Below are 18490 nucleotides of genomic sequence, written 5' to 3'. Positions count from 1 at the left end.
CTGTAGAAAAATGGTTGAGCCTCAGGATTGGCCCTGACTGCAGACACGGGGTGTGGAAGGTGAGGGGGCTGGCAGAGGGGGGCCTGGGCCCCTCCCACTCAGTGCCCATCCCCCTCAGCATCCTGGGCATGCACCTGTTTGGCTGTAAGTTCAGCCTGAAGACAGACTCTGGAGACACCGTCCCTGACAGGAAGAACTTCGACTCTCTACTGTGGGCTATCGTCACTGTGTTTCAGGTACAGCCCCCGGTGTCTGTCCCTGAGACCACGAAAGCTAAAGCTCCAGGGAGCCGAGAAACTGTGGAGACCCCTGGCTCTATCCCCAGGGAGGTAGGCAGGGCCTCTTGTGGGACCAGAGCCATTTTGAGCCCTGCAAATGTGTCCTTGCAGATCTTGACACAGGAAGACTGGAACGTGGTTCTTTACAACGGCATGGCTTCCACCTCGTCCTGGGCTGCCCTTTACTTTGTGGCCCTCATGACCTTTGGGAACTATGTGCTCTTCAACCTGCTGGTGGCCATCCTGGTGGAAGGCTTCCAGGCAGAGGTGAGGAGGGATGAAGAGGATAGAGTCTGGTGTAGACAGGCCCCTGCTTTGGCAGATCCCCCACATCTTCACACGGCAGCCTCCAGGCCCATACATCCACCCTGCACTGCCAAGCACAGACCTTGGGCTGGGGACAGAAGATCCTGCTGTGGGAGTCTCCACACTTACTGTGTATTGCCTGGGTGCAGGGCGATGCCACCAGATCTGACACCGATGAGGATAAGACATCTACCCACCTAGAGGAAGATTTCGATAAGCTCAGAGACGTTCGAGCCACAGGTATGTGCGTGCTTGGATGGTGTAGACCATGGGTGCTCAACCTGTGAGTTGCAACCCCTTTGGGGGGGGTCACATATTAGACACCCTGCATGTCAGATATTTACATTATGATTCACAACAGTAGCAAAATTACAGTTATAAAGAAGCAATGAAATAATTTTATGGGGTTTTTTTTGGGGGGTCACCACAACATGAGGAACTACCTTAGAGAGTTGCAGCACTGGCGTAGACTGAGGCAGGGTTCTGGCAGATAGTTTCCCACTGCTGGGACCTCTGGAGGCTCAGACAGCCCCTTAACCTCTAGAGATGAAGATGTACTCACTGGCCGTGACCCCTAACGGGCACCTAGAGGGCCGAGGCAGTCTGCCACCGCCTCTCATCACGCACACAGCGGCTACGCCTATGCCTACCCCCAAGAGCTCCCCGCATCTGGACATGGCCCATGCTCTTCTGGACTCACGGCGCAGCAGCAGCAGCTCTGTGGACCCCCAACTTGGGGACCAGAAGTCTCTGGTAGGAACCAACCCCAGCCCCTGAAATAAGGGAGAGTCCCTGTAACACCCCAGCCCTGTCTAAGGCAGAGCCAGGGTCCTTCTGTTCCTAGAAGCCTGGGTATCTATTGCTGTGAAATGAGCATAGAGACATGAGGGAGGGATGGACGAGGATTAAGATACCTTCTGCTTGCAACGGTGTGAAATTATAGTAGAGATAAAAGTTGGCCAAGCACGAGGCACACCAGAGAACGAGGTGGGGGTCTGACAGAGACACTTAAAGGCAGTCTGGAAAACAGGTGAGTGGGCCAGGCTGAGGGTCCACGAGCTGCGGAGCACACAGCAGCTCACTTGTGTTCACACCCAGAGTGTGTTCTGTGCAAAGAGCAACCTTGCCTGGCTTGTGAGCCCCTGAGAAGGGCCAAGTTGGGGTTGCATAAGCAGTGGCCAGAATGCATGGGGAGCCTAGGGACAGATCCAAGGGTAGGAATCAGGTGTGGGAAAGCCAAAGAAGAGAAACTGTCTGGTGGATCAATCAGGAGTCCAGGGCTGAGCCACCTAGCACAGCTTGCTACAGTCACTTGCCAGGGGGACCCTGAGAGATAAGACAGACACAGGCCAGGGGAGAGTATGGCTCAGCTCCTGTGAGACCCTGGAGGTAAGGATGAATCTGGACACCGAGTGGTGTGGAAAGCCAGAGGGAACCCAGGTTATGGGCCTTGGCAAATCCAGGGGCTGAGCAGTTAGGCTTTGCCAGCCCTGGCTGGTTCTGGGCTTTTGCTTTAACTATGTGGCTGAGTCAGATGTTACCTGAAAACAGGACATGGGCAGTGCCCTGGTAGAGGGCTTGCTAGGTGGGATAGCTGTGAGTGACCAGACATCCAGCAAGTGTTTCACAGATGCCCTCGATAGCAGTAATATCTGGGGGAGGTCCCTTCCACCCCAGAAACTGGTGTGTGTGGTGATCCTTAGGGCTGTGCCAGTCTGCTCACTCCCTGCCATCCCTCAGGCCAGCCTGCGCAGCTCCCCTTGTGCCCCATGGGGCCCCAACAGTGCAGGAAGCAGCCGGCGCTCCAGCTGGAACAGCCTGGGCCGCGCACCCAGCCTCAAACGCCGCAGCCAGTGTGGGGAGCGCGAGTCCCTGCTCTCTGGCGAGGGGAAGGGCAGCACGGATGATGAGGCCGAGGACAGCAGACCAAGCTCGGGGACCCACCCAGGAGCTTCACCCGGGCCCCGGGCCACACCCCTGCGGCGTGCTGAGTCGTTGGGCCACCGCAGCACGCTGGACCTGTGTCCCCCACGGCCTGCCACCCTCCTGCCCACCAAGTTCCGTGACTTCAACGGGCAGATGGTGGCCCTGCCCAGCGAGTTCTTCCTGCGCATCGACAGCCACAAGGAGGACATAGCAGAGTTTGATGATGACATAGAGGATGTAAGTGGGTGAGACAAGGGGGCATGGACTATACACAGCCATTCCTGGCCCTCTCTGAGTGTGACAGGAAGCAAAGCACTAGCCGGACCCACAGTTATCCATAACCGTCCTGTCTCAGGGCTGCCTCTTCAGAGCAGATTCTGAGACATCATTCGTGGTAACTCAGAAGGAAGCAGGCCAACCAGGGTAGGGGTCGAACTTCAAGTTTGTCCCAGGCTAGGAGCTATCTACCATCGGGGGCCAGGCCCCTCAGGGTCAGAAACTGCCTCTACAAAAAGCAGCTCTTAGTGGCCAGTCAACACTTAAGATTCCTGCGGCCTCACAGCATGGTCACCCTCCCATTGCTCAGATGGAGAAAGTGAGGTGGAAGGGGCAGGAAGTAGCAACAAAGACTGGCCTGAGGTAGGGAGGTCAGGGTGGCCACATGCTAGAAGGCAGCAAGGGGAGGCTGCCGTGACCCAGATGGATATCTGTGTCCCCAGAGCTGCTGTTTCCGCCTGCACAAAGTGCTGGAACCCTACGCACCCCAGTGGTGCAGCAGCCGGGAGTCCTGGGCCCTATATCTCTTCCCGCCGCAGAACAGGTGAGCTGTGGTAAAACCCATCAGCCACCAAGGCTGCACCCTGCTGGGAGGGTAGAGTGAGCCGGCCTTACCCACCTGTGGCCAAGCACTGGGGTGACCCAGGCAACATGAATAGACACAAGTGTCTGTTCGGGGTCCCCTCACCTCGGCTGCCTCCTCAGGCTACGCGTCTCCTGCCAGAAAGTCATCGCACACAAGATGTTTGACCACGTGGTCCTTGTCTTCATCTTCCTCAACTGTATCACCATTGCCCTGGAGAGGCCAGACATCGACCCGGGCAGCACTGTGAGTCCCCGAAGGCAGCTGGCCCTCTGGGTGGGGCAGGGTGAGGTGGACGTGGACTTCCCACTGGTCTTTCCCTGCAGGAGCGGGCCTTTCTCAGCGTCTCCAACTACATCTTCACAGCCATCTTCGTGGTGGAGATGATGGTGAAGGTACTGATGCTCCTCTCTCCCTCAGCCCCTGTCCCACACTACCCTGTCCTGGGACTCTCTGCCAAGCCTATACATGACTGTCCCTCCCGCAGGTGGTAGCCCTGGGGCTGCTGTGGGGTGAGCATGCCTACCTGCAGAGCAGCTGGAACGTGTTGGACGGGCTGCTTGTCCTGGTGTCCCTAGTTGACATCATCGTGGCCGTGGCCTCCGCTGGTGGTGCCAAGATCCTAGGCGTCCTGCGCGTGCTGCGCCTGCTGCGGACCCTGAGGCCTCTGAGGTGGGGTGTAAGGGGCGGGGGCCACTCATATACATCCAGGAAGGACCCAGAAGCCCACCCCCACCTCTGCCCAACCGTATGGCTCTCCAGCCACACGTTCACGTCACCTTGGGGGCATTGCATGAACCGTTGCTTCTGCTGCCCCACCGCCCTCTTAGACGCCCTCTGCCTGGGTGCAGGGTCATCAGCCGAGCTCCAGGCCTCAAGCTGGTCGTGGAGACTCTGATATCATCGCTCAGGCCCATCGGGAACATCGTCCTCATCTGCTGCGCCTTCTTCATTATCTTTGGCATCCTCGGGGTGCAGGTGTGTGGCCCTGGCTCATCCAGGGTCTGCCCCACCCTGAGCCTCTGCTCCCCAATGGTGGGATGGGTCCCGTCCTCCCTGGTTGGGTGGTCAGCACATCTAGTTTGGAATCCAAGAGGTCTGTGGGCCGGTGATTGTGCCAGGCTCTCTGGATTAACAGCCCCTTCCGGTCAGCTTTTCAAGGGCAAATTCTACTACTGCGAGGGTACAGATACCAGGAATATCACCACCAAGGCCGAGTGCCATGCCGCCCACTACCGCTGGGTGAGGCGCAAATACAACTTTGACAACCTGGGTCAGGTAGGTTACGGGTTGTGTGCAGTGTGGCCACGGAGGTGACCAGGTGTGTGGGGAACACGGCTGCCATCTCTACCCTTTCAGTGACCCTTACCCTGCTACACAGGCGCTGATGTCTCTGTTCGTGCTGTCATCCAAGGATGGCTGGGTAAACATCATGTACGACGGGCTGGATGCCGTGGGCATCGACCAGCAGGTGTGCAGGGCTGGGGCCGTGCTCACGGGTGACCTTGAACAATTCCTGCATGTCTTTGGGATTGGAGCAAGTCGCCTCAGAAACCTTCCCCCAGAATCTCTGACTGTCACGGTACTCCAGACCATTCCCGGGGAGGGCTTCCAGGCAGGAAGGAGGATGGTGGGGGACCCACCGTCTTGTGTGCTGCAGCCTGTGCAGAACCACAACCCCTGGATGCTGCTGTACTTCATCTCCTTCCTGCTCATCGTCAGCTTCTTCGTGCTCAACATGTTTGTGGGCGTGGTCGTGGAGAACTTCCACAAGTGCAGGCAGCACCAGGAGGCCGAGGAGGCGCGGCGGCGCGAGGAGAAACGGCTGCGGCGCCTGGAGAGGAGGCGCAGGAGTAAGGCGGTCCCCGAGGTGGAGGGTCGGTACCTGAACGCATGCCGTGTGGCACCCAGCTCTGGGCCTGCAGCCCCCAGCCCAGATGGCTCTGCATGTGGCCACCGTGCATGGGGGCCAGGCCTTGGAAGAGGGGCCGACCGGAGTGAGCCTCTGGGGTGCCTTGTAGCAACAGGATGCAGGGTAACCCCATGAGGGCTCAGGAGGTAGATGGGACACTCCCAATCCCCCTCAGGAGTTGGAGAGACAGGACAGTGGGCCCTAGCTTGGGAGCACGGAGGGCTTCCCACACAGTGTCCCCACCACAGCCGCTCAGACATGTCCTTGTTTTTCCAGGCACTTTCCCCAACCCAGGTACCTCCCTGCTCTGCATGCTCAGCCTGCTGCTGCTGCTGCTGTTGCTGTTGCTGCAGTGGGAAAGATGGGCATCATAGGCCTCCAGGGACCACCTCAGGGTGGGACACAAGTGTCAGGGTGCTGGGTGCCAGAGGGTGGGCAGAAGGTCAGTGGCTGGCCCACCGGTGTCCATGTTGCTGCCCCTGCCCTTACTTGGTCCTCCTCATGGCTGGCATGCGCACATGTCTGTTGTGCCCAGGGAACAAGGTCCATCCCGGTTCCCCGGGCCTCGTGGCTGCTCCCTGGTGTCTCAGCTGTCCGCCCCCTGGCTGCTTGCACTGAGCTGAGTTTGCTAATGGCTGCATGTCGGGCTGAGGAGCATGTGGGTCCAGGGTGGGATGGTTGCCCATCAGACCCTGCTCTTCCAGGCCCAGGCCTTCAGCCCCTGAGTGTGTGGTTCTAGGCCGAGGAGGGTTCTGGGGTGCAGGGTGGCTGAAACCCTCGCCAGTGGAACTCCTTAACTACACTGAGGTCCCCTAAGAGGATTGCTGCAGGCACAACATTTAGTGGAGATAAACCTGTGGGGATGCATGAGGGGAGGCCTGCCCCTGGTGGTCTACTCTCCTGATGTCTGCCTCAGGCTGGCTGGAGTGCACATCCAGGCCCTGGGCGGTCACCAGTGGCCCCCTGGAGTCTGGGAGGAGCTAAGCCTGAAGGCCAGGGATGGTGTCTCTGTCATCTCTGTCCAGATGGAGCCTGCTGAGCCCAGACAGGGAGATGCCTAAAGTCAACACATGGTTGATGAAAAGGACAGTCCCTACTGCTCCCCAGACTAAGCCACAGAAGAATAGGGTCCAGGCAGGCCCTCGGGTAGGGAGGCTGAGATGGCTCATCCCGCCCTGCACTCTGTCGGAGGCCCCGGTCCTGCTCCCTGGGTACAGTGTGAACAGGCCTCTCTCAAAGGAATCTTCTCTCCCCTAGCCTGGGGCTTCCCCCAGGGGCCACCCAGCCCATCTGAGGTCCTACCTGAGCCACTTCCACACACTTAGCACTCCAGATTGAGGTCAGGGCTTCTGTCTGGCAAAGCGGAGAGGGCACAGGCGGTCCCTCAGCATCCAGGTGGCTCAGCGGCTCCCCTCTCCCACAGAGGCCCAGCGCCGGCCCTACTACGCAGATTATTCACACACGCGCCGCTCCATCCATTCGCTGTGCACCAGCCACTACCTGGACCTCTTCATCACCTTCATCATCTGCCTCAATGTCATCACCATGTCCATGGAGCACTACAACCAGCCCAAGGTGGCCGGCCGGGGCCGGGGTGGCACTGGGAAGAGGGTCCCTAGCCGGGAGGGGAGGGGACACAGAGCTGGTGTTCCAACCCCAGACTAGGGACCGAAACTCAGCAGGGCCCTGCCTGCCTGCCTGCCTACCTGTCTGCAAGTGTGGACACTGATGAGGGGCCAGCCAGAGACCTCGAGCCTGAGGGCCATTGTCCTTTCCATGACCCTCCAAGCATATCCTGAAGGACTTCCCTCTGCACCCTCACCAATGAGTGAGGAGGAGTGTGGGCTCGCTACAGCAGAGCCTTTTGTTGGAGTATATGCTTGGCCTTTGGAACATGCCATCTCAATGTCAGGGCTGAGGACAGTCCTGGTCTCTTTTGCCTACTGTCCTCAGCCTGCTCACAGGGTCATCCATCAGGCATGCCACAGGTGTCCTGAAGTTGGCGCTCAGGGAGCAAGGAGCTAGGGCAGCTAGGAGCCACATAGCACCTCAGCCAGCCCCGCTTCTCTCCCCAGTCTCTGGACGAGGCCCTCAAGTACTGCAACTACGTCTTTACCATCGTCTTCGTCTTTGAGGCCGCACTGAAGCTGGTGGCCTTCGGATTCCGGAGGTTCTTCAAGGACAGGTGTGTGATCGTGGACGAGGGGCAGATTGTGGCTGCAAGCGGCCTGGAACGGGCTGCAGGTGGTAGGGAGAAGGCTCTTTGTCCTTTGGGGTGAGCCTTGGCTGAGCTGCAGCTACTCCGAGCCATGGCCACACTAAGCTTCCGCCATGGCTGGCCAGGTGGAACCAGCTGGACTTGGCCATCGTCCTCCTGTCCATCATGGGCATTGCGCTGGAGGAGATTGAGATGAATGCTGCCCTCCCCATCAACCCCACCATCATCCGCATCATGCGCGTGCTTCGCATCGCCCGTGGTAGGTAGCCTCCGCTCGTTCTGTCCGGGTAGGCCCCAGACCCAGAAGGATGGGCTACAGACAGTCTCCGTCTGGGATGTCTGCAGCAGCCAGAGGGAGACCTTGGCCTGTAGCTAGAGAGCAAAGGGATTGGTGTATAGGGTGCCCTGGACTTTGGGGTCAGCTGGGCCCTGCTGACACTTGGCTCCTCCCCTAGTGCTGAAGCTACTGAAGATGGCCACAGGCATGCGCGCCCTGCTCGATACTGTGGTCCAAGCTCTGCCTCAGGTAGGTTGGGGTCCAGCACCCCTGAAGGCCACCACAAGCCTTGAGGGTACAGGCTTCAGGGAGGGCTTGGCACATGTCCCTTGCTTGCTTGCTTGCTCTGTCCTGAGGTCAGGGCCATGCCCAGCTGATCTGGAAGAGGTTGAAGATGGCACCCCGCCTGGGCCTCAGGCTCTGGGCAGGAGCGTTAGAGACCAGTGCCTGCCTGGCTGGTACACACGGGAGGTAAGGGGCTACAGCCAGGCCAGCAGGGTCCCAGGTGAGCTTGTCAGTGGACAAGAGGTCTCCGGCGGTGGCTTTGAGCCAATGTAGACCAGGCTCCTGACTTTCTGTGCCTCCATCCCAGCCTATCCCCAGACTGCAGGATATACCTGCAGTGTTCTGTTTCAGCTGCACCAGGTGGGGACACACTGGAAGACATTCCCACACTCTCCACAGCCCATCCTGCTGCCTGGCCACCCCTGCACCTGTACCCGTATCCTCCAGCTGACAGGCCTCAAACTCAGCTTGTTCCTCTTCACCTGACTCCCCACACACTTATACAGCCCACCACCATCTCTGCCTACCATGATCTCTTATACGCATTTGCCCACTCTTCAGCCGTCTGGACTGCCTGTTTCCACCTTGCCTGATAACATGCTGGCTTGAGCAGCATTTTGAGCCCCATCTGAATGACTTTGCACCATGTTTACTGTCCATGGGGTTGGTGAGGGAGGCCCGGGTAATGCCCTGAAGAGGAGCTGGAGCAGATTTGGGAGTGTGGTGTGGGCATGTGCTGGGGCTGGCAGACGCTCATGGGTGGTAGTACGAGATCCCTGCTAGTGCTCCTGTCCACTGAGCACCAGCCCAGTGTGAGGACTCTTTTAACACCAAGGTGGCCTCTGCATGGGTAGGCGTGACCCCTGAGTGGGACTCTCTAAGCCTTAGGGGCCAGCTAGAGGGTAGAATAGCTCCCAGGGGCAATTAGAAGAACAGACAGAGAACCAGGGAGGGGCAGAGGCTGGCTTGCAGAGGGAACGCTGGGCCAGAATGGAGCTCTCTGAGGGTGGGTGATGCTTCAGGAAGGCCAAGGGGCTTAAGTGGAACTGTAGGTGGACCCTCTTCCTGGGGCTGGGAGCGGCGGGGCAGGGTGGGGCGGGGCGGAGCAGAGCGGGGCAGGGCAGCACAGGGCTGATGTTATTCTGCTTCTCTCTTGTGTAGGTAGGGAACCTTGGTCTTCTTTTCATGCTCCTGTTTTTTATCTATGCTGCCCTGGGAGTGGAGCTGTTTGGGAGGCTAGGTGAGTGTGGCTACTCTGCCTCTTCCAAAAGGGGATGCCTGACCCTACCCTACCTCCCCACAGGGTACTGGCCTAGGTACCAGGTAGACCACGAGCCTCAGACGGCCTGTCGATACCTCACCAGCCCAACGCTTAGAGCGGGGACGCATACTCACGCCTGTGTACACAGACATGTCCACTCGGGGACACATTCCCACATCTGTGATGCACATGTCCACACTCAAGCCAGGCAGGCAGGCAGGGCCACATCCCAGGGTGAATGTGTACCTTGGAAGACATGCACGCATTAGTGTCCCCCGCCCCGTGCCTCCCCCTGAATGTTGTCCCAGGAAATGTCAGCAATGTGTCTTCTGTATTGTTACCTAAGGCAAGTCTGCGAGCTTATCTCGTCTGGGCGAGGGCATGTTGGGGACTCTATCCAGCTCTACTAGACTCTTCCCCTAACTCTGAGGATCTTCTGGGGCCTTCGTGTGCCCCAGTTGGGCAGAGGACATGCAGGTTGTCACAGCCTGTTGTCTTCCTGTCCAGACAGCTGAGTCCAGGCATGGCTCCCACCCAGTCCTCTCACACAGTCCCAACAAATACTTACGAATCCTTTCTTCCCTGTCTCCAAGTCCCCCAAGATAGGTCTGGTATCCAGGCTTGACAGCCAGGCCACCTTGTGCCCCAGAGAACCCCATTGCTTGGCATCTACCATCCATGAGCAGAGGCCAGGCCTAGGGCTTGGGGGTGCTTAGGAGCTCAGACAGTGATGTCTGCTGAGGACAGGCTCAGTGTAGAACAGAGGCCAGGGCCCCAGGTTCCAAACATAGATGTCCTGGCCAGCCCAGCATGGGATGTGTGTGCTGACGTTGTCCAGTCCCACAGAGGCGTGAGGGCTCTGAATGGGTGGGGACTCTTCCTTGCAGAATGCAGCGAGGATAATCCCTGTGAGGGCCTGAGCAGACACGCCACCTTCACCAACTTTGGCATGGCCTTCCTCACGTTGTTCCGAGTGTCCACTGGGGACAACTGGAATGGGATCATGAAGGTAACTGCGAGGCTGCTCCTCCCCACCCCTTTCCTAGCTGACAGAGGGGGAAGACAGAGCCGTGATCCCGCTGCTTCCCCACCCCACCCCAGGATACTCTCCGTGAATGTACCCGTGAAGACAAGCACTGCCTCAGCTACCTGCCCGCGCTCTCCCCCGTCTACTTCGTCACCTTCGTGCTGGTCGCCCAGTTCGTGCTGGTCAACGTGGTGGTGGCCGTGCTCATGAAGCACCTGGAGGAGAGCAACAAGGAGGCCCGGGAGGATGCGGAGATGGATGCCGAGATCGAGCTGGAGATTGCACAGGGGTCCACAGCCCAGCCCCCGTCCACAGCACAGGTGAGGCTTCTCAGGGACCTAGGGCTGTCCCAGGGTTTCTGGGTGTGGGGAGGGTGCTGCAGAGCTGATAAAGCAGCCTCCCTCACCATAGGAAAGCCAAGGCACCCAGCCAGACACCCCGAACCTCCTGGTCGTGCGCAAAGTATCTGTGTCCAGGATGCTCTCGCTACCCAATGACAGCTACATGTTCCGGCCGGTGGCTCCTGCGGTTGCCCCGCATTCCCACCCACTGCAGGAAGTGGAGATGGAGACCTACACAGGTAGCATTTCTTCGGGTGTGGACTCTGGTGGGGACAGCAGGGACATGGGACTGGGCAGGGAGGATGGGCAGATGGGAAATTGGGCAGCGTGGCAGGGAGGGTGGGAGGCAAAGATGGGACCCACAGGCGTCAGGCCACACAGTTCAGATGCATCCCTGTCCCAGGCCCGGTCACCTCTGCTCACTCGCCACCCCTGGAGCCTCGCGCCTCCTTCCAGGTCCCATCAGCTGCGTCCTCCCCAGCCAGGGTCAGCGACCCCCTTCGTGCCCTCTCACCCCGGGATACACCCCGCTCTCTGAGCCTCTCACGGATACTCTGCAGACAGGTAAGGAGAAACCTTCATCTCACAGGCCTTGGGTAGGGGTAGGGGGTGGGGGTGGGGGGTGGATCCACGGGCCTCCTTTTCCCCAGTCACAGGGTTAGCATGCTTGAGGCCCAAGATGCTACAGGTATCCTTAGACTTGGAGTTTTCCATCTCTGCTTAGTGGGTCTCAGGTCCTCAACCAGATGGCTCAGCGTAATCTATCGAGGCCAGCTGTGGTAGCAAAGCCCCTCATGGGACTCAAGTCCCTTCCTTAGGCAGAAACCTCAAACCCCAAAGTGGCTAATGTGCCTGCATCACCCAGCCTGGTCCGAAGTCTCTGCCTGACCTTCCCCGTCAGTTCCCACTATCTGGCACAGGAGCCTCAGACAACCTGGAAGCTCTTGGGAACTTCCTGTTCTTGGGATACCAAGTTGGGCTGTGGGGCTCAAGAGTGGGGAGGTGACCTAGGCCCTTTGGGCTTCCCCAGGCCCTGGAAGACTAGGAGCTCAACCCCAAGTAGCATAGCAGATTCATCCTCTGACATCTCATAGGTCAGTGGGTCGAAGTCTGGGATGTTCACATCAGCAGCCCCCAGTCCCACCTAGTCTCGAGCCACCTTGGAGTATTGCCAGCCCTGACCTTCCCAGGGCCCAGATGGGAGAGCAGGAGCCTGACTGCTGTGTGCTAGACAGGGCCTTTGACTTGGGCCTCTGTGCCTTTTCAGGAGGCAATGCACGCAGAGTCCCTGGAAGGGCAGATAGATGACGCTGGAGAAGACGGCATCCCAGACTACACGGAGCCTGCTGAAAATAGCTCCATGAGCCAGGCACCTCTGGGTACCCTGCGGTCCCCTCCGTGCTCCCCACGGCCTGCCAGTGTCCGTACCCGCAAGCACACTTTTGGGCAGCGCTGCATCTCCAGCCGCCCTCCCACCCTGGGAGGAGATGATGCTGAAGCAGCAGACCCAGCCGATGAGGAGGTCAGCCACATCACCAGCTCAGCCCACCCCTGGCCAGCTACAGAGCCCCACAGCCCAGAGGCCTCCCCGACAGCCTCTCCTGCAAAAGGCACAGTGGGCAGTGGGCGGGACCCACACAGGTTCTGCAGTGTAGATGCTCAGAGCTTCCTGGACAAACCAGGTCGGCCAGATGCACAGCGGTGGTCCTCGGTGGAACTGGATAATGGGGATGGCCACCTGGAGTCTGGGGAAGTGAGGGCCCGGGCCTCGGAGCTAGAACCAGCTCTTGGGGCTCGGAGGAAGAAGAAGATGAGCCCTCCCTGCATCTCCATTGACCCCCCCACTGAGGATGAGGGCTCCTCCCGCCCCCCTGCAGCCGAAGGAGGCCACACTACCCTGAGGCGCCGAACCCCGTCCTGTGAGGCTGCCCTCCATAGGGACTGCCCAGAGTCTACAGAGGGCCCAGGCACTGGAGGGGACCCTGTAGCCAAGGGTGAGCGCTGGGGCCAGGCCTCTTGCCGGGCAGAGCATCTGACTGTCCCCAACTTTGCCTTTGAGCCTCTGGACATGGGGGGACCTGGTGGAGACTGTTTCTTGGACAGTGACCAAAGTGTGACCCCAGAACCCAGAGTTTCCTCTTTGGGGCCTGTAGTGCCTCTAATACTAGAAACTGAACTTTGTATGCCCTCTGGCGACCCCCCAGAGAAGGAGCAAGGACTGTACCTCACTGTGCCCCAGACCCCCTTGAAGAAACCAGGGTCTCCCCCAGCCACTCCTGCCCCAGATGACAGTGGAGATGAGCCTGTGTAGACTGGGCTGTGTGTCCACAGGGCTTTGGCATTGAGGTCGTTGGCTCCCTGCAGGGTGGTAGCCCCAGTCGGGGCTATGAGTGGACCCTGGCTTAGGCCCCACCAAGGCAGAGGGACCGGGAAATACTATCCCGGGAGAGGCAGCAGACGTTCCGTCTCTGCACCATGACACAGGAGCAGCCTCGGGCCCCACGAGCCTCCCTCGTGGTGATTCAGGTTTGGGTTTTCCTGAGTTTTAACCACCACCAGAAGTTGTACCAGGACCAGGTCATCAGTCTCAGGAGGAGAGACTGTGTCCTGAGAAGGACCAGAAATTCCTCATGGGCAGGAGGGCACCACAGCTCCATCCATGTGACACACACAGGTTTCCGATAGGGAGTACACGCTTGAGCCCCTTGCGCCCTGGTGGGCAGACATTGGGTCCTGTAGCCGCCACAACCAATATCACCTTCGTTCACGGTCTCGTTCCTGTCCATCATCACTCGGCATCCTTCCCTCTCACAGTACCCCACCCCGACCATTCCATCCTCTTAGGTGGTTTAGAAACTTTGCAGTGACCCTGGGAAGGGCCACATCACCAAGGAGTACTGGCCCATGCAATAAGACGTCACAGTCCCAACTGAGGCGGGGCTTCCCCTCCATCCCAGGCTGTCAGGCTCAGCGTTCATTTGACATCCATTTGCTTTATGTCATCCCGTTCTACAAATTCAGGTTAAACGTTGCAATAATCTGATGCAGAAAACTTGGCTTCCTAAGTCAAAGCTAAGGGGAGGGGAGGGGCAAAGCAAAGCTGAATAAACACTAACTTATTTAAGAAAGACACTTGGGTTGGTTGCGACACGTCATTCAGAGTTCTGAGGCCGGGTAGGAGGGAGAGCTCAGCCAGTACTTGGCCATCAGGACTCCAGAGACCAGCAGCAGGAAGAGGCTTGGCCAGAAGAGGGCAGCAAGGAGCGGAGCCCAGGGAAGCCCTTGCATTCCCAAGCCCCCTGATTCCGGGATGTGGTGGTGGATCCAGTTTACATAGGCAGTAACCCGGGCATAGACGCCAGGGCGGTCAGGGCGGCCACAGCCCTCACCCCAGCTGACAACGCCGGCCTGCTGCCAGGTTCCAGCCACCTGGCAGACTAGTGGCCCTCCAGAGTCATCCTGCAGGACAGAAGGGCAAAACAAGGATGGGATTCTAAGGACCATGCTCCATGGTGCGCCGTTCCTCCACATTCCCAGCCCGCTCACCTGGCAGGCATCCCCAGGGCCCCGGGCACATAGCATGTCTGGCTGGATGAGGCTGCCGTTGGGACTGTTGTAAGCCTGGCTGCAGGTCTTTACATCGACCACAGAGACTCTGGCCTCCTGAAGGTTGTATGGGGGCTTCAGAGGCTCTGAGAGAAAGGAAAGTTCAGGAGGAGGTTGAGTGACCAGCCTCACACTGCTGAGAGTGAACACGCAGCAGGCACATCCCTCATGGGGTTCAACCCCCTACCCGTGCTGGCACTGTCTTTCTGTGGGTCAGATGTGGATCTTGGTGGAGGCCAATAAGTGGTTGGCCTTTAGGCGTGGCCACTAGGAGCAAAGCGGTGGCACCAGGGGCTCCCACTCCTCCCCAGGTGGCACCTCTTACCTTCCCTTATCCCCATGGGGGAGGACCTCAGAAGGGACTCCTTACCTCCCTCCCCTGTGTAGCCCCAGCCAGTCACCCAGCACTGCATCCCAGGGTAGAAGTCAGCTGAGGCCTCTGGGAGGCACACAGGCTGGACCTGGCTGGAAAGGGCCACCGGGGAGGCCAGCTGCACCAGGGCAATGTCCCCACTGGACCCCGGTGGTCCTGGGGAGCCAGTGTACATGATGATCCGTTTTACAGTGGAGAAGTGGGGAGACAGTGTGACCGTAAGCTCTCCCAAGTGCACCTGATAATCAGACGAGTTCACAGACCTGGGAGGCAGGAAGAGATGTGAGTGTGTCCCCCTCCAACAATGACCACCACCACCAATGTCCACCCACCGCCCACCCCTGCCAATAGCCAATGTCCCATCTGTCCTCAGCGCTAGGCACAGAAACAGCTACTGTGTACATGAAGCCTGAACCTGGCAGTGCCTCACACATAAGGGCCCAAGAACAGCTGGGACGTTGGCTGGGAGGTGTCTGGCACTCTGGGGGAAAGGCAGTTCCAGAAGTGTTTGAGACAAGTGGAAGGGCCTGTGCAGGCTGGTTTAAGATACATCCTGATACCAGCTAGATGGGTGGCCAGCATCACACTTAAGCCCAATGGAGGTCGCATTCTCCTCCCGTGGCAGATGTGGGAGAGGGGGCTGCACACTGCCACTGCAGGTGGGTGGGACCCTTGGACTCAAGGGTGAGTCACAGCTAATCAAGGTCCTGTTTGCTGTCATTGTCCCATAAGGCCAGGCAGTCGGGCTTCATGACGTGACTTACCCAAAGAAGCAGTGGGCTGCTGTGAGCACCCATTCTGGACTGAGCAGGGAGCCTCCACACACGTGCACCTTGTGCAGACGGAGGCTAGCCTGCCACGGCCATGTGCCTGCTGGGGCGGCATGCCCTCCCACGATTCGACTTCCGGAGTGTGTAACCTGGGGATGGCCACACCCTGATCCAGAGGAGACACTGTTGGCGAGGGAATCTGGAGACCGGCCTTCTGCTCACTGCCCTTTCTCTGGGAGCCCTCCATGACTCCCATCTTGGGAGCCCTAGCATCTTGGGGCATCTACAAATGTCTCTGCTCCCCATCCGCTGGTCTCTCTCCAGAAGCATTGTGGTTGAAACTAGGGTTTTCAACCTTCCTAAAGCTGGGACCCATTAATACAGTTGCTCGTGTTGTTGTAACCCCCAACCATAAAATTATTTATGTTGCTACTTCATAACTGTAACTTTGCTATTATGAATCATAATATAAATATTTGATATGCAAAAAATGTTAGGGGACCCCTGTGAAAGGGTTTGATCTCCCCCAAGGGGTTGCACCCCACAGGTTGGGAACCACTACCCTAGAAGCAGTAAGTTCATGGATCTTGGCTTCCGAACACTGCCCCAAAGGACATAGCAGGCTCCTTAGAAAGATGCTCAGTGGAGCTGGGCAAACGGCTTACTGCCTGGAATTAAAGGGGTGAGGAAGGGCAGAGGTGGTGGGAGCTACGGAGGCCCAAGAGGCTGGGGGTTTCCTTTTTAGAAGGATGTTTGGAACTAGATAGATGTGATATCACAAAACACTGGGGATGTGTTAAATGTCAACAAATGCTACACTGTATCGTGGGTAAATGTTATGTAAATTTCACCTCGACTTTTTTTCTCATGAAAATCTAGAGATATCACCCACAGGGGAGGGCTTCCCTTAGTCTGTACTACAAAATGAAACCCGAAATTGGGTCCACATTGATAAAAAGAAATGGAAGAGACCACATCCTTCCCACCCAGAGCACCAGGTACGTCCTGAGGAAGATGCTTTGAGTCTCTTTCCCAAGAGCAACATCAGCAAAAGAAAGAGCTCATCTGTGAGAGCCGGCAGGCTGTGTGGCGCAGGAGATGGAGAGTGGCTCTCGAAGATACAAATGGGGCAGAGGTGCAGCTTCCCAGGAGAAGCCTGCGGCAAATCATAGCCTCCCTGGGCCAGGTCACTCTCTCCCACCACAGGCACTGCCCCTCTAGGGTCTGCCTGCCAGGACTGGTCTCTAATCCCGAAATATCTGCTGGAGATGTACCTGACTGTAGAGCTTCGTGGGTGATGCCTGAAGGATGGAGACAGAGGGATTAGGGGAGCTGCCTGTGGGAGTGACTCTGGTCCTGTAGGCCTAAGCACTGCCCCCCACCCTGGAAGGTCCCAACATGGCGCTGAGGTAGATGTTCCCATCCTGGGCAGCTAAAGCTAGATCTAGCCAAGTAGGTGGGGCCCAGCTGGGTGGGGCCCAGCTAATTGATTGGGGCCTGGTCAGCTGCATCCCAGTTCCAGGGTAGGGTGGGACCAGCCATGGGCCATAAACAACAGCTGGGAGGCAGTGAGCCTCAGCCCCTCACAACCTCTAGGTCCTCCTTGAGGTGGGTCCTTCCAGGATCTAGTCCTGTAGGTGTCCCCACACATACACCCAAGCCTCTGTCTCCAGTAATGACAGCCAAGCTGCCCAGCTGAGGAGCCCAGACAAAGCAGAGGCCACCATGAAGAACTTGGCTTTGCTTGTCTAAGGCCAGGCTTCAAGGTACCCGGACCCCTCCCAGATTACATGGCTCCCAGATTTCTCTGAGCTCTGGCCCAGAGTGGAAAATAGAATAAATGCAGGGGAAGGTCCCGAGAGGAAGCAGGCCCCTCCCACCCCAGTGCCACACCAACCCCAAGCCAGTTCACTCACCAGAAACAGCCAGAAACAGTAGGATGCCACAGTAGGGCCCCAGAGCCATGGTGTCTTCCCACAGCAGAGTCAGGACCACCCCATGCCCCTGCCCAGCCCCAGGCCTATCAGTATGGGGTTGGATAGGGATGGCTTCACACCTGCCGCAGGGTGGGAGGGAGGAGGATACAGGCTCCTCACCTGATCCTATTGCACACCACAGGGAGGGGCTGTCAACTTTATTTGTCTCATTTGAAGGCTACACCCAACCTTGGCAGCAAGGGACACATTCAATGACACAGAACATAGCAGGGACAGAATGGGACCCAACTGTCCACACCACAACCCAAGCTTCTCTTCTCCCAGTGTGGAGAGGGCGCCACAGCCTTGGTTCCTACAGAGTATGCATCTCCCAGTCTCCAGAGTCTCAGCCTCCAAGGCTCCAGAGGGGCCAGCCCTCTCTCTGTGTCCCTGGGTCTCCTAACTCCACCCCAGGTAAGTAGAGTCAGATCTCACTGCCTGCATAAGGCTTCTGTCCTGTCTGGAGCGTAACGACCTGCTGGCCATGGGTGTGGCCAGAGCCAGGAACTTTTCCCGGCTCCAAATCACAGACCCAGGGTCGGAGGGTCCCACTGACACTTTCGAGGTCAGGAATCCCCTCTTAGATTCGGGAAAACTGTCAGTAGAGAGTTGTTCACTGCTTCCTCAGGATGTGACAGCGCGGGGTGAAGTTCGCCTGCTTCCTGCCTACTTGCCCCACAGCACAAGGATGCATGCGGAATGTTTGCCTTAGTGACAGACGAATACACTATCAGCTCGCCCTGTGTGACTGGCCTCCCTTAGGTAGCTGTACACCTGAGAGGGGACTGTTGGGAACATGGGACCTGCCTGCCAGTCTACCCCCAACAAATGGCAGACAGTGGAGGGAAGGGGTCCATGTGCTCTTACGTGTCATCCCAACCAACCCAAGAGCCTGATGACACTGGGGTTTCCATGGGATCAGAGCCCCTGCCCCAAGTCCTGACCTTCTGAACCTCAGGGTCCACATAGGAGAGAACTTAAGGATCTTTATCTGCCCCACTTTCTCTTGCTTTTGGTATTTGGAGACCTAATCTCTCTCTCTCTCTCTCTCTCTCTCTCTCTCTCTCTCTCTCTC

General features: G+C 58.1%; 2 protein-coding genes across 3 annotated transcripts in view; one reads left to right on the top strand and one right to left on the bottom strand.

Annotated features, from left to right (window-relative positions):
- Cacna1h (calcium voltage-gated channel subunit alpha1 H) overlaps positions 1-13807 on the top strand; it is a 59461-nt gene extending 45654 nt beyond the window's left edge. Inside the window, exons 13-36 of one of the 2 annotated variants that reach the window (XM_029471410.1) lie at positions 119-236; positions 390-545; positions 734-824; positions 1129-1337; positions 2325-2747; positions 3230-3330; positions 3492-3615; positions 3696-3764; positions 3857-4041; positions 4221-4347; positions 4522-4647; positions 4751-4840; positions 5030-5222; positions 5558-5575; positions 6705-6856; positions 7357-7466; positions 7625-7758; positions 7955-8025; positions 9223-9301; positions 10210-10331; positions 10424-10669; positions 10761-10929; positions 11094-11254; positions 11958-13697. In XM_029471410.1, the coding sequence (XP_029327270.1) occupies positions 119-236; positions 390-545; positions 734-824; positions 1129-1337; positions 2325-2747; positions 3230-3330; positions 3492-3615; positions 3696-3764; positions 3857-4041; positions 4221-4347; positions 4522-4647; positions 4751-4840; positions 5030-5222; positions 5558-5575; positions 6705-6856; positions 7357-7466; positions 7625-7758; positions 7955-8025; positions 9223-9301; positions 10210-10331; positions 10424-10669; positions 10761-10929; positions 11094-11254; positions 11958-13001 (4318 nt within the window). In that variant the 3' untranslated portion in view covers positions 13002-13697. Of the gene's footprint in view, positions 1-118; positions 237-389; positions 546-733; positions 825-1128; positions 1338-2324; positions 2748-3229; positions 3331-3491; positions 3616-3695; positions 3765-3856; positions 4042-4220; positions 4348-4521; positions 4648-4750; positions 4841-5029; positions 5223-5557; positions 5576-6704; positions 6857-7356; positions 7467-7624; positions 7759-7954; positions 8026-9222; positions 9302-10209; positions 10332-10423; positions 10670-10760; positions 10930-11093; positions 11255-11957 lie in introns of both variants that reach the window. The other variant, XM_021149895.2, reaches the window with a different exon arrangement.
- Tpsg1 (tryptase gamma 1) overlaps positions 13664-18490 on the bottom strand; it is a 5129-nt gene continuing 302 nt past the window's right edge. The window contains exons 2-5 of the mRNA XM_029471411.1: positions 15434-15605; positions 14667-14932; positions 14237-14382; positions 13664-14149 (exon numbers count right to left, since the gene is read on the bottom strand). Coding sequence (XP_029327271.1) covers positions 13847-14149; positions 14237-14382; positions 14667-14844 — 627 coding nt within the window. The 5' untranslated portion in view covers positions 14845-14932; positions 15434-15605 and the 3' untranslated portion in view covers positions 13664-13846. The remainder of the gene's footprint in view (positions 14150-14236; positions 14383-14666; positions 14933-15433; positions 15606-18490) is intronic.

Source organism: Mus caroli, chromosome 17 (assembly GCF_900094665.2).
Source record: "Mus caroli chromosome 17, CAROLI_EIJ_v1.1, whole genome shotgun sequence".
Classification (NCBI taxonomy): domain Eukaryota; kingdom Metazoa; phylum Chordata; class Mammalia; order Rodentia; family Muridae; genus Mus; species Mus caroli.
The sequence above is the reverse complement of the archived record's forward strand: the minus strand, read 5'-3'. Positions and strand labels throughout refer to the sequence as shown.